The sequence below is a fragment of the Balaenoptera borealis genome, assembly GCF_965194805.1.
Source record: "Balaenoptera borealis genome assembly, chromosome: 20".
Lineage (NCBI taxonomy): Eukaryota > Metazoa > Chordata > Mammalia > Artiodactyla > Balaenopteridae > Balaenoptera > Balaenoptera borealis.
This window is the reverse complement of record NC_138879.1, coordinates 15959281-15973386: the sequence shown is the minus strand read 5'-3', so window position 1 is coordinate 15973386 and position 14106 is coordinate 15959281. Positions and strand designations below refer to the sequence as shown.

At 42.1% G+C, this 14106-nt stretch overlaps 1 protein-coding gene across 8 annotated transcripts; it reads left to right on the top strand.

Annotated features, from left to right (window-relative positions):
- The first annotated feature begins 1810 nt into the window (after nucleotides 1–1810).
- Nucleotides 1811–12826, top strand: METTL2A (methyltransferase 2A, tRNA N3-cytidine). 8 transcript variants are annotated; one of them, XR_014238741.1, is made up of 9 exons: nucleotides 1811–1962; nucleotides 2169–2260; nucleotides 3980–4338; nucleotides 5435–5484; nucleotides 5820–5880; nucleotides 7358–7497; nucleotides 8975–9081; nucleotides 10355–10509; nucleotides 11432–11565. XR_014238741.1 is itself a non-coding variant. In XM_082373850.1 (9 exons), the coding sequence occupies exons 1-9, from the start codon at nucleotides 1853–1855 to the stop codon at nucleotides 11584–11586; spliced, it is 1140 nt and encodes a 379-aa protein (XP_082229976.1). In that variant the 5' UTR covers nucleotides 1811–1852; the 3' UTR covers nucleotides 11587–12826. The 8 variants fall into 8 exon arrangements, 4 of the variants coding, with proteins under 4 accessions (XP_082229976.1, XP_082229977.1, XP_082229978.1 ...); XR_014238742.1 differs by having other exon boundaries at nucleotides 10339–10509; XR_014238743.1 differs by having other exon boundaries at nucleotides 10355–10575; nucleotides 11432–11515.
- Nucleotides 12827–14106: the final 1280 nt, after the last annotated feature.

The window sequence follows — 14106 nt, the reverse complement described above, 5'->3', positions numbered from 1 at the left end:
ATTGTATAAAAGTTAAGTTTAGGGGCTTCCCTGGTGGCGCAGTGGTTGAGAATCTGCCTGCCAATGCAGGGGACACGGGTTCGAGCCCTGGTCTGGGAAGATCCCACATGCCGCAGAGCAGCTGGGCCCATGAGCCACAATTACTGAGCCTGCGCGTCTGGAGCCTGAGCTCCGCAACAAGAGAGGCCGCGATAGTGAGAGGCCCGCGCACCGCGATGAAGAATGGCCCCTGCTTGCCACAACTAGAGAGAGCCCTCGCACAGAAACGAAGACCCAACACAGCCATAAATAAATAAATAAATAAATAAAAATTAAGGAAAAAAAAAGTTAAGTTTAGGATACTCTATCACATTTTATTAAAAGGTCCAAGTTGCTTGACACTTTAAATGGCTCTAATTATTGGAACTAATATAGCAAGTAACTTCAAGTGAAGACAGAGAGTGAGCTATCTGCAAGAAGATATGCAGTGGGACTGTTGACTGGGACCACAAACAGCTTTTGGTGTGGGGAGAAAAAAAGCCTGTAGATGAGGGAACAAGATGCCAAAAATAAATATAAACCAACCACCTTATCTGCAAACAGCAGGCCTTGAGAAAAGATAAAAATCCTTGTACTTGTTTTTTGGAAAGGAGCTTTTGTTCAAAATGTTTCAGAAGACCTTGAGAATGGCAAAAGTATTTTGTCTTCAAATAAAGTAGTACAAGTTCTTTACTATCTTATCTTTTTGATTCACTCCTGTATTTTTCTTTGTGATTACAGAGCGTTTAGAGCTTGTTCCCATTTCTTTGGTGGGAAAGGTATAGAATCTTTCATTGCTCCCCTTGGTTTTGCCTATGGAAAGACTAAGCAGTGGAGTTAAACTATCACTGGTTACCAGTATGCTAAACCTAGTACTACATTACTTAAATAACTAACTCTTCCCTTCTCTTCTTACAAATGGTAGTCATCACTCTTCTCCTGGAAGTCTTCTCAATTAACCTTACCTTATGTTGACAGCACACTTTCTTCTTTTAAGAATCAGTTTGTAGTAATTATCAAAATAGAAATGTAAGGCTGAAAATGCATTAATATAACTACATATATGTATGTATTACAATTTATGTATTACAATTCTGATTGTGCAAATAAGCTCTCATACGGATAATCCAAAAAGGTAGTTATAAAATATTTTTAAACTTGTCCTTGGATATTCGATTTCATTTGACGAATAAACCTCGTGTTCTCAGAATTCACTTCATATCCTCCCCCAGAAAAATATATATATAGTCCCACACTATTATATATATACTTTTTTAATATACATGTATACACATTTTTTTTTCCTTTTTCACACTATGATAATATGACTATAGAAGCTGGAAAACTGCCCTATTTCGTCACCCTGCTTGCTACCTTCCTCAATTATCTTGGTCATTAGCTCTACAGTGGAACTAGGTACCCTTAATTCTTAAAGTGATTCTAGATTTTTCCAGCCTTACAACTTAAGGGAAACTAGGGACCCTGTTAGAGGATCCCAGCATTGAAAAGAGGCTCAAGTAGAACGTCTCCCACTTTTTCGCCGGCCTCTTCAGGGACAAACGACTCTGGGGCGACACCCCGCCAGCTCTCCTTCCCCAAGGAGCCCCGCGCCACCCGACAGACCCCGAGCGCCGCTTGGCCGCCCCGCCTCCAGGGCCGCCCCGCCCCGCCTCCGTCTTTTCCCGCCCCGCCTCCGTCTTTTCCCGCCCCGCCCCGCCCCGCCTTGCCCCGCCTCCGTCTTTTCCCGCCCAGACCTCTCGCCTTCCGGAAGGGGGCGTGACCTCGCAGGAAGTTCTCGCGTTAGAGAAAGGTAGGGATTTCCGGCTCCGGTGTCATGGACGCCTCCTATTCTGAAGGTGCAGATGCTGGGGCCTGCGGGAAGAGGCAGCAGTTCGGGAACCGGTTTCTGAGCGACCCGGCGCACGTCTTCCACCACAATGCCTGGTAACCACCCTGCCCCTCGCCCGGCCTGCGGTTCGCCCTCTGTCCCGGCGCCGCGGAGCGTTCCGAGAAACCCTTGACCGCCGGCCAGAGTCCCGCTGCCCTGCTCGAGGCGCTCTCCTCCGACGGGAGAGGCGCTCCGGGGCCAGCGACTCACCTACCCGCAGCGGGAACCTGAGGCCCCTAAGCTGCCCGTTTGATTTTCTCAGGGACAGTGTGGAGTGGTCGGAAGAGCAGGCCGCGGCGGCGGAGAGGAAAGTCCAGGAGAACAGTACCCAGCGGGTGTGCCAGGAGAAGCAAGGTGCGCCCAGGTGGGCCCACAGTGGTATAGACAGCCAGCGTACTGCTGGACGTGCTCTCCCGGAGAGGCCAGAGAACCGAGGCCGCCGGGTCTTTGTTAGTGGACTGATACAGAACTCGAGGTTAGAACGGGAGTGGGAGGGGATGGGCAAGGATGGGAAAGGGCTGCGCGTTAAAATCTTGTTAGGGCGTAGAGCGTGTTTTGGTTTTGGTTTTGGTTTTTTGTTTGGAAGAGGATAACCATCTTGATAGTATTTTCTAGTGATTTAAGTCTTTAGTTATGTTGACTAGATCCCTGTTAATATGGCTGGAATGTGGCAACCGTGTGGTCACATGATTGTCTTAGAGGGTGTATCGATACTTTCTACATCATTACACTTCGCTTGAGGAAATGTTGCCATTAAAGCTAGATTCAAGTGGTCAGATTCTAAATATTGTTGGGGGGATGGCTAATGAGTAGTGAATTATGTGCCTTTTCTTTGTGTGATGGCTATGAGGATTTAGGGCTTCTGCCAAGGAAAGATGGATGAAGCAGAGTGGAAATAAGTCTGGCCAAAGAAAAAGAGGCCCCTTCTGCAGAGGTGGATGATTTCACTGCAACATATCCCTAGATACTAAAACTAGGACTGGTTGGGCCTGTGTCCTAAGTGACAATTGAAGGTAGCACTAGGAATGGGAGAGTAGTACCCACTGAAAGAGTTCAGAACAACAGTTAGAAGATTCCGGTTACAAAATATTCACCCTACATAATTTGACAAAGACTAGATCAAAGCAAGTTAAGGTTTAAAGGGATTTTGAAAATCATGTAGTCCAATATCCTCTTTTTACAGTTAAAGAATCTTGGACCTCAGGACATTAAGTGCCTTGCCCAGAGGTAAGCAGTTAGTAGTGGTGGAATTGAAATCCAGTTTCTCGGGTTTTTATTCTCCTACTACACTAGTCAAGGCCCTGTATTGGCAAAGAGCAGAAAACTGAAATCTAGTTATAAACCAATGTTATCTCAAAAAAATAAATTAATAAAAAAGGAAAAACTGAAATCTAGGACTGCTTCAGTCACCTTAAACAGCAGCTTTCTTTTAAATAGTCCATACCTTAGTCTCTCCTGTACTGTATCATCAAATCTCTTCTCATCTGAAGACATTTTCCCCTCTTGTCAGCATTTTCTATTTCCATTTTTAGTATCTATTGGTAGTAGAGAATTCATTTCTGGGCTCCACACTAAAGAATCACTGACAGAGGAACATAATGTAAAGAGCTACCTGTATCATAACCATTGATTTCACATGGGGAATAACTGAAGAACCTGTGACATTTAGCTTGTAAAAGAGGATTTAGAAGGGGAAATAACTGCTCTCAAATACAAAAGAGTTGTTCTCTTTGGCCCTGAGAAATAGTAGGACCTTTTGATCAGAAATGATTAGACAGATTTTTTTGCTTAATATTAGGATTTTCTAGTAGTTAAGAGCCATCCAAGGATGTGGGGGGAGATTTGATAGGTAGTAAGTTCTCTGGCAGAAGTTGAATTTCCTGGAAGGACAAGATACACAGCAAATTCAAGTGTGATAGGTGGTAGGACTAAATGACCACCAGCTCTGAGACTGTGGCTCTACTTGAGTATAACTTTTAGTACAAATCTTGGTGAAGCAGGATGGTGATTTACACTATATACAGATAAAATATTGAGAGATGGTTCTTAAAATTCTTTCTTAAATATTTACAGTTGATTATGAGATCAATGCCAACAAATATTGGAATGACTTCTACAAAATCCACGAAAATGGGTTTTTCAAGGATAGACACTGGCTTTTTACTGAATTCCCAGAGCTGGCACCTAGCCAAAACCAAAATGACTTGAAGGATTTGCTCTCAGAGAACAAGGCGAGTGAAGTAGCTGCATGTAGAAGCAGTGAGGATGGATCTGGTTTAATAATAGAAGAACAGCACAGTTGTTCTTCAGTCAGCCTTGGACATAAAACACAGCCACCTCCTGTGGAAGAGAATGTAACTCAGAAACTCCGTCACCTGGAAATCTGTGCTGATGAGTTTCCTGGATCCTCAGCTACCTACCGAATACTGGAGGTAACCTCCCTTTATTGTCCTGGTAGTGGCGTTAGTGAGGCTGTCTTTTTATGCACATAGGGTGGCAGTAGAGAGGCTGACCACCAAAGTAACTTCTGACTGATGAACTTGACTAGACTGGACCCATATGTTGGCCTGGAAACACCTCCATTTTTGAACTAATGAAATGCCCTAGATGCAGACCAGATACCTGGTGGTCATGGCAAACAAAGACAGATCACCTGCTATCTGGGAGCATTATATTGCATCCAAAAGTTGTAGCATCCTGCTGTACCTGCCATCTAGTAAAGAGTCCCAGGTCAGAAGACAACTTTTGTTACTTCTAAGATAGTTGTGGGATGGAGAGGTTAATTGGGGTGGTGCCTACTCTCAATTGTGGGAGAGTTCTTGTCTTCTCAGTTTGGATGTGTGGCAGAGGCTAGGCTAGACCTGAAAAGGTGTCTAGGGTGGGCACTGTAACGAATATTCACAGAAGTGACTACACACTCCACCGGAAGCTGACTAGTTTTGGGACTGAGTCCTCTGGCATGACTTTGTGCTCGTCCCTTACCCAGCAGAATGGGACTTCTGCCTCTCTCTGCCTCATAGTTGTTACGGGGGTTAATTGAGATAAGGTATGTAAAATGACTGAGAATAGTGTCTGGCACACAGTAAGCCCTTAGTAAATGGTGCTGTTTTTATTATTACCACACCCAGCACTGAATTTAGGACGGTGTTGCCGTGGTCCTCCTTTCATGAATTTTTCAACCCAGTCTGCTAGAAACATTTTTCCAATAATGGTATAGTGGAGCTCAGTAAGAAAATGTTTTGTTTACAGGACTATTTGCCAAAACTCAGAAAGTAAAAGCAGCCCATGCCCTTTTTTCCAGACCATCTCCCTCCCGCTAATGAAAGCCCATGCTCTCATCTTTTATGGCTACCTCTTTAAGGGTTCCTGAGGTCAAGGGCAGGGAATGTCATGGGTACTGTTTAGCTCTGGTCACTACACCTTCCCTAATACAATTACGCAGGATTATCCATTGTTGATTATTTATCTAGCTTTAGGGAATTAATTCTTTGGAAAGTTCTGTGATTAATAGTTCATTTCTGTCTACAGGTTGGTTGTGGTGTGGGAAACACAGTCTTTCCAATTTTACAGACTAACAAGTAAGTTTGTTGTAAAGTTTAACTACATGACAGCAAAGAAGAGAAAAGTGAGGGGTTGTTGTTTCTTAGAAGTCTTACTGCATCCAAGTGGTAATAGTGGTTGTTGGGAACTGTGGGTTATAGGAGATTAGATGTCTACATTATCCATTTACGGATTGTTTTGACTTAATTTTATTTATAAGTTATCTTTGTCATCAGGGAAATTAGTGGGTATTAAACCTGTTACGTTGTTAATATATGGTGCCTTCATATTTTAACTCGGCTACATAGGAAAGAGAATAGACATAGTACAGTTTGTAATCTAATTGTTGTGCTGTTTTTTCTGCCCATTTCAGTGACCCAAGACTCTTTGTTTACTGTTGTGATTTTTCTTCCACAGCTGTAGAGCTGGTCCAGGTAAGTGCAGTGCTCCTATCACTAATTTTCACTGACTTAAGGGGGAAAGGGTCTGCTAAAAATCAAGGTCTCTAGCTATTTTCTTATTGTACTGTGGTCTGAAAGTAAAAGATGTACTGAAACAGCATGGAGTAGAGGAAAGGGCCAAATGTGAATACAGAATCTGTTGCTTGCCTGCTGTGAAACTTGGGGCGGGTCTCTTGACCTACCCAAACTCATGTTTTAAGGATTAAAATGATATGATTATTTCATTCAGGATTCTTTGAGTTACAAGTTACAGAAACTTCTAGACAAACTCAGCTAAAGGGAATGTCATAGAACTCAAGGGCGTAAAGTGTAGCCAGGACTAAAACTCAGCCCTGAAAAGGTGTCAGGTACCAAAGGCAAACTGGCTGGCTGGTGAGATGTTGCCACCCCCTCCTATCACAACACCTCCCTCAAGTTCACAGTGTCTTATCTCTCATTGCCCATTTGCCTTTTGTTTTGTTTTTTCTTTGCAGACCAGCTTTCTCTAATAGGTTTTTCCTGGTTTTGCATGTGGCCTTGGCCTCAACGTACTTGCCCCTCCCAGTCCCTTACAAGTCTCCCCTCTTTAGGTGTTCCCAGAACCTCCCCTGAATGACAGTGTCTTGATTCCAGAGTCCCCAGAATGTCTGATTGACTCAACCCAGCTGACAGTCTACTTGCCCTGTTTCAATTAGCTGTGGCTAATGAGGAACAAAATCACATTTTTGGAGAAGAGAGATGTCGATAGGGAAGTTACCCTAAAAATGTGCATATTACAATAATGTATGATGCTCCTAGCGTAGGAGCTCAGGAATTGGTAATAATTCCAGATTTTTTTTTTTTTTTTTTTTTTTTTTTTTTGCTTCACTGCTTGGCTTGCAGGATCTAAGTTCCCTGACCAGGGATCAAACCCAGGCCCCTAACAGTGAAAGCATTCCCTAACTGGACCGCCAGGGAATTCCCAATTCTGGAACTATTCTTGCAAACCTATACCAGACGAATGTTGAGGCTTATCCTTAGTTAATTTAATGATAATAAATTGTAGGTTAAATCTTCCACATCTAGAGAGAGAGATTTTCCTGGAGAATTCTATGATCTGTGTAATATGCTGTAGTAGGAGTTTAAATCATGCTTTTTCAGTACGTTTTGTTTTCCTCCTTATGAGGTTTCTCTTTGCCCTTTTGGTCACTTACCTTCCTGGTCATTTTCCAGTCCTCAGATCTGACTCCGCATCAGAATAAAGACTAAAATTAGAGGAGTTGGGAACGTTCCATTTTAAACATACCAATTAGATTCCACAGGGTCCTAGAGTTGTTCCTGATTCTTACCCTAAGAGTAAGAATGTTTGCCGTAATGGCAAGAACTATCTCCTCAGTGGGAAGAGGCGGTGATTACGTTTAAAGCAAGATAGCTTTTCTTGAGGCTATGTGAACAGTTTCTAGCCTGTGTCCTCTCTTCCATCTGTCTGCAGACAAATTCAGCATATGATCCTTCTCGGTGTTTTGCCTTTGTTCACGACCTGTGTGATGAAGATAAGAGTTACCCAGTGCCTGGGGATAGTCTTGATGTCATCATCCTCATATTTGTTCTCTCAGCAATCATTCCAGACAAGTAAGTTTTAGATCCCTTAGCCAGTAGCATAGCAAAAACAAAGCTTTGGTCAGGGACCTGGATATCAGAGTTGGAACCTAAATAAGAAGGATTTTATGAATGTTCTGATAGGCAGGAAGAAGCTCCTCCATCCTAGGAGCAATAGGAGCTTCTCAAATATTTTTCTAAATTTGTCTTGGAGTCCAACTTCTGGTTTAGCATCTAAACCTCTGCTTGTTGACTGCGGTGGTCGGTTCTTCTTATGATTATGGTTTAACATCCCCAGAGAGTGAAGGGGCTGTCTTAGTGGGTGTGTGGAAATTTCCTATTGACGATCACGTAGCATGATGTCTTAGAACTGTGGATGCCACAGCTATTAGAGAACATCCCATTATTGGCCTTTTAAATGCTTTCAATAAAAAAAGCTTATTAACAGCACAAAATTTACAGTGAAGTTTAACTCAGGTGTTCTCTGTTTAAGTTCTTCGGAAAACTATAGTACAGGAGAAATCCGTAAAATCACGATTAGATAAAAGGAAAGTCAGTTGGTTTACCCTAAAAGATACCATTAAAGTCTCCTAGACAGGCAGCCAGTTGTCCCAACAAAGATGAAATACTGTCTCAAGGAGGCAGTAGCATTCGGGGCAGTTGTGGGGGGTGGGGGGTGACTGACTCTCTCTAGCCCACATTTCCTCTAGGGTAGCATTGTGTCATCTGACCTGACAGGGATATTGTGAGTGAGAAATAAAGGCAGGTGGAGGATGGCCCAAACAGCTTGGCATGGTTTTAAACATTAATTGCAAAAGCTTACATGGTGTACACTTTTAAAAACTGATATGGACTGAAACAAAACATTAAAATTAAAAATTCATTATTCAATATTTAAATAGACTTTCAAATGGTTTTCGCAAGTTTGAAGCATTTATACTTTTGCAGTGGTTAAAGCTGAAACCTGCACTGAGACTCTGTATATGGAAAGTGCAGTCAGAAGTGTAAAGCACTCTGCCCAGAGTTCTCATTTGCATACAGACTGTATCACCATGTAAATTGTAAGTTCTTGAGGTTCAGTCTTCATTTAACAGATGGAAAGATGCAGGCTGCATTCAAAGAGCTTGGGCCTAGTGGGGCAGGCAGATGGGTCAACTAGCAGTCTCCACACCGGGTGGTCAGGGGTCCTCTCAGAGATCCGTGGGAACCTGGTGTAGGATTGGCTTCCCCATGAGGAGTGGGAAGTGAATCAGGCAGAGAGCACGTAACTTCCCCCGCGGTGGACCTCTGCTGAAGAAGCAGGCCTCGTCAGACCTCTTCATACTGAAGGCAGTGGATCGAAGGCACAGTTGTGAGCAGGCAGCAGAAGGCACATGAGAGGTTTGGGCGTGTGCTCAGGTTATAACTGAAACAAGAGCAGAGGAGATTTCAGGACTTTTCGGGATATGCTACAGGGGAGAGGAACCCTATTCTTAAAGAGATCTGATCTTCATTCCCTGCTGTCCCACAGGATGCAAAAGGCTATCAACAGGCTAAGCAGGCTTCTGAAGCCTGGAGGGATGATGCTTCTGCGAGATTATGGCCGCTATGACATGGCTCAGCTTCGGTTTAAAAAAGGTATTTTCCCACTATAATCACAACAATGGCTTTGCCATAAGAATAGTCATACAAATCAGTGGAATAAAATAGAGACTCTCGAATTATATAGTTCCATACATAAAGCCATTTAATACATGATAAGGGTGGTATGTTTTTGAAGACTTGTATAATCTAGGTATTAGGGAGGTCTTTTTTAGAAAAAGGCATTTGATTACATAAATAGTTTTAATTGTGGTATGGCAAAAGATGCCATTAAAAAGTTAAAAGACAAATGACAGATTGAGGACAAATATTTTGAGTTAAAGGAACAGATAAAGACAATGTCAGTGCTCTTCAAGCAGGGCTGTTGGCAAACTGATAAGGGAAAAGATCAGTGACCCACCAAAAAACAGACAAGAAATGTTTTAGAGTTGATTTACTAAAGAGCAGATCCAAATGGCCGAAACCAAAACTTCAAGAAGATAAAAATAACAATGAGATACCTATTGCTGGCTGATTCAGAGAAAGAGATACACTGTTCCATTATTGGTAGAAATAGGAATGGTTACGGGTTTTCTTTAAACATTCTAGTGTTATCTATCCAATCCAACAGTCCTTTTGGGATTTATTCAAGAACCAGCACATAATATGTGTATAATAAGCAAAATCTTGGAAACAAAGTGACTGCCTCTGGATAGGGGAATGTTGTGCATATCACATGAGGTAGACCCCATACCACTGGTCTTGGGGGGGTTTCCATGCTATATTACCAAGTGAGAAAAGCAGTGTGCACATGGGTATTTTAAACTTAATCCCATGGATAACAGTAACTGGGGAAAAATAAGATTATTTTGACATTCAAAAGGTATAGAAGGATTGATTACATGTCAGGTTGTTAAATTGACAAGGTCAGGGGGTTTAGCAGCAGGAGGGGAAGTGTGTGTCCTTGCTAAAAACAGTATATATGTGATCATATTTATGAATGTGCATGTGGATACGTGGAGAGACATGCAAAAAGACAGTCACTAAAACAGGAATAGTGGCTGTCTCAAATTTCCTTAAACTTAGCTATATTCCTTGAGGTTTTTTTAAACATGTTTTTAGAGGGGCAGAAGGCTGTTTAGAAAGTTGTTTCTGTTTTTAAACAAAGTGTATGCGCTATTATTTAATCGGGGAGGGAGGGGGAAACAAGCTATTTCCATCATGAAACGGAACTGTAGAACAGGGGGCTGAGAATTGCATGTGTTAGCTAACACTGAAGTTTGATTATTCCGCTTGGGCTGCTCTTCTCCAAAGCACCATTCCTTTGTAGGAGAGAAATTGCAGATTCCTGCAAAGTACCAGTGTAACCAAGAAAAGGATCCGTTCTTGGCCCAAGAAATTGATATCTTGATGCACATTTGATTGGCAATGAAATTGAAAGAAGTGCTTTAAAGTTTCTCTGGTCTTTACCACATCACTCTGCAGGTCAGTGTCTGTCTGAAAATTTCTATGTGAGAGGCGATGGCACCAGAGTGTACTTCTTCACACAAGGTATGAAAGCACTCGTCTTTATGCTGACAGCCCCCACAGGGCCAGATTACATGTTCCTCCGTGTGCTTTCAGAAGTGAAATCATCTGGCCCCTTCTATCTTTTGCAGCCTCTTCTCTGCCCTTCCCCACCTCTCAGCCTACCTTCAGCCACCTTGAACCACTCACTGTTCTCCAAGTAGGCTCAGCTTGTCGGAGCCTTCTATCCCTCCTTTGCTCTTCTGCTGGCTGCTCTTCCTCTCTATCACTTTGTCCAAAACAGGAACCTGCCCATTTTGCAGGACTCCACTGTAGCCGTTTCAGCCTCTAAGCTGGGTGGTACCTTAGGTGCACCTGAGTTACAGTGAACTCATGGCCCCCTGGGTTCCAGGTATAACTCAGAACTGCTCTCCTCTGCTGCTTGTCCTGCTGCTGGTTTCCTCCTCCTTCAGTGCCTTATGAATGCTTCATTCCTGGGCCGTTTTTCAGGTCACATACTTTTTTGAGCCTTTAGTTAGTGATGGAACCTCTCTCCTAAAAAAAAAAAAATGGCTTTGACATGCCATATATATCAATTTTTGCATATAATTGTAAGGTGTACATAGAACCCTAGAAAATTCTTTCCCATCAGCTAACTCTTAGAGGGGTTCTCCCTGTGGATTCCAGGCTGCCCTTCACACATGGTTTGCCTTCCCCTACCTAAATGTGGACTTGCTGCTACCAAGCCGCTACTGCATGTGTAACTAAACAATACTGCTCAAGCCACTTAAAATCTATAAATAAGGACAGCAATCTCACAGAGTGCCATTTAACATGGGAAGTGGTAGGCACAGTGCTTTTTCTTCAGGGGAAAATATGTAAACATCTCTTTCCAAACTAGATGAACTGGACACACTTTTCACTACTGCTGGACTGGAAAAGGTTCAGAACCTGGTGGATCGCCGGTTGCAAGTGAATCGAGGGAAACAACTGACAATGTACCGAGTGTGGATTCAGTGCAAATATCGTAAGCCTCTTCTGTCCAGCACCAGCTGAGAGGCACCTGCTCCTGACAGGCGAGGTCATTGGGGCTTTTTAAAAAGAACGTCCACAAATGGTGTCTTGTAGATATTAAACCATGCAAGGGTTCCAACAGATTTGAACCTAGGAAGAATTATTTTATATCAAGATTCTAACCATTTTTTATAAAGCAGAAACTAACACACCATTGTAAAGCAATTATACTCCAATAAAGATGTTTTAAAAACAACAACAACAAAAAAAGATTCTAACCATTTTTGCTTCATATTTGTGAAGCCCTGTGATATATACTTTTCTCAAGATTTTTTCTTACTTGGAGATCTCAAAGAATCTTTCTTGCCATTTTGTAACTTAATAGTTGAAATGTTATTCATGGGAATCAAAGAATTTATTTCCATGTGTAAGTATTATATATGGTGAAGTGAATGACTAAGTTGCATTAAATTAGTTGAGGATTCAAATGCCTGGACTAAGAAACTGATACAAAGATGACTAAAGGTCTCATTCAGTGGTCATCAGGGACGCAAATTAGGAAGAATCACCTGTCTTTGGATATTTTCCTGACTCAAAAAAAGAGCATCAAAATATGGTGTCCTTGTTAAGTATTTGGTCATGGTCTCCGCTTGACGTTAGTTCCATGGAATTTTAAGTACTGTTTCCCCATCTAAGTAACCTGCATGTAAAAAAATTAAAAGGATCTTCACTTTTAGGAAATTGTCTTTCTGTGTGTGCCCTTAAATGTTTGACTGAGAGACATTTTAGCCATTTCACTTCTGAATGTGATCCTTTCATCCCTGTTACTTTTTTAATGTGATCGCCCCCGTTGATGGTCCACAAACTATATGATGTGTTCTTCATTTTACCGAATTAAGAATTTTCAATTCTTCATTCCTACATTTTGGGTTTTTAACTCAAACTTTAATATTCTCATAATCGTTTATTTTATTTATAAAAATATGTCATAAGCATTTATTTTAATAATTCCAAACTTATAGAGAAGTACAGTACCAGAAGTACTGTGAGAATAGTCAACTTTTTTCTGAATCTTTTTATCTTTTTTTTTTTTTTTTTGGCCACACTGCATGGCATGCGGGATCTTACTTCCCTGACCAGGAATCAAACCCGTGAACCCTGCAGTGGAAGCGCGGAGTCTTAACCACTGGACCTCCAGGGAAGTCCCTTGAATCATTTTTTTTTTTAAAGATTTAATTTTAGTTATTTTTGGCTGTGTTGTGGGGCTGTGTTGGTACGTTGCTGCGTGCGGGCTTTCTCTAGTTGCAGCAAGCGGGGGCTACTCTTCATTGCGGTGCGCGGGCTTCTCACTGTGGTGGCTTCTCTTGTTGCGGAGCACAGGCTCTAGGTGCGTGGGCTTCAGTAGTTGCAGCACCCAGGCTCAGCAGTTGTGGTTCGCGGGCTCTAGAGCACAGGCTCAGCATTTGTGGTGCACGGGCTCAGTTGCTCCGCGGCATGTGGGATCTTTCCGGACCAGGGCTGGAACCCGTGTCCCCTGCATTGGCAAGCGGATTCTTAACCACTGTGCCACCAGGGAAGTCCCCTTGAATCATTTTTAAGAGTAAGTTGCAAGGTGATAGCCCAACACTGCTGCATATTTTATACTGTGTAATTCGTGTAACTGAAGATGTTCTCCTATATCACCGAATATATCCATCAGAAGTGGATAATTAACATGGAAGTAGAAATTAACATGGAAATCCTACTATCCACAGATAACCAAGTTTTCTCAATGGTCCCAATAATATCCTTTATCATCAAAAAAAAAAAGGCCTTCTGTTGCATGTAGTAGTCATTTCTCAGTCTCTTTCAGTCTGGAACAATCCTTGAGGTTTGTTTTCGTGACCTTGACATTTGAAGATTACAGGCTATTTTGCAGACTGCCCTCAAATTGGGTTTGTTAATGCCTCATGATTTGGTTCAAGTACGTATTTTGGGCAGGAATATCAGAAGTGATGCTATTGTGGTCCATGATTTTGATGAACCCTGGTGGTGGTAGTGTTAACTTTGATCACTTAATTGGGGTGGTGCCAGCTGGGTTTCTCCACTGAAAAGTTCCTAATAACTATTTTGTAGGGTGGTGCTTTGAGACTAAATATCCCATTACTCATTGAACTCTACCCCTTAGTTTCAGCATCTATTGCTGTTTCTTGGCTGAATTACTACTATGATGGCAGCCAAGTAATGTTTTTGAATCCCACATTCCTCCTACACTTAATTGGTTGGCATTCTACCATAAGGAAGGCTTCCTTTTCTCTATTCATTTGCTTATGGACTCATGGGTTTCTGTTTTACTCAATGATTATTATATATTACTATCATTTTGATACTTTGATTATGATATTGATGCTCATATTGTCCCAGATTTGGCCAGTGGGAGCCCCTTCAAATGCTTCTGTGATCTTTTGACATGTGCAGGAAGCAGGAAAAGACTGCTTTTTTTTTTTTTTTTTTAATTTTTATTCATTTATTTTTTGGCTGCATTGGATCTTTGTTGCTGCGTGGGGGCTACTCATTGCGGTG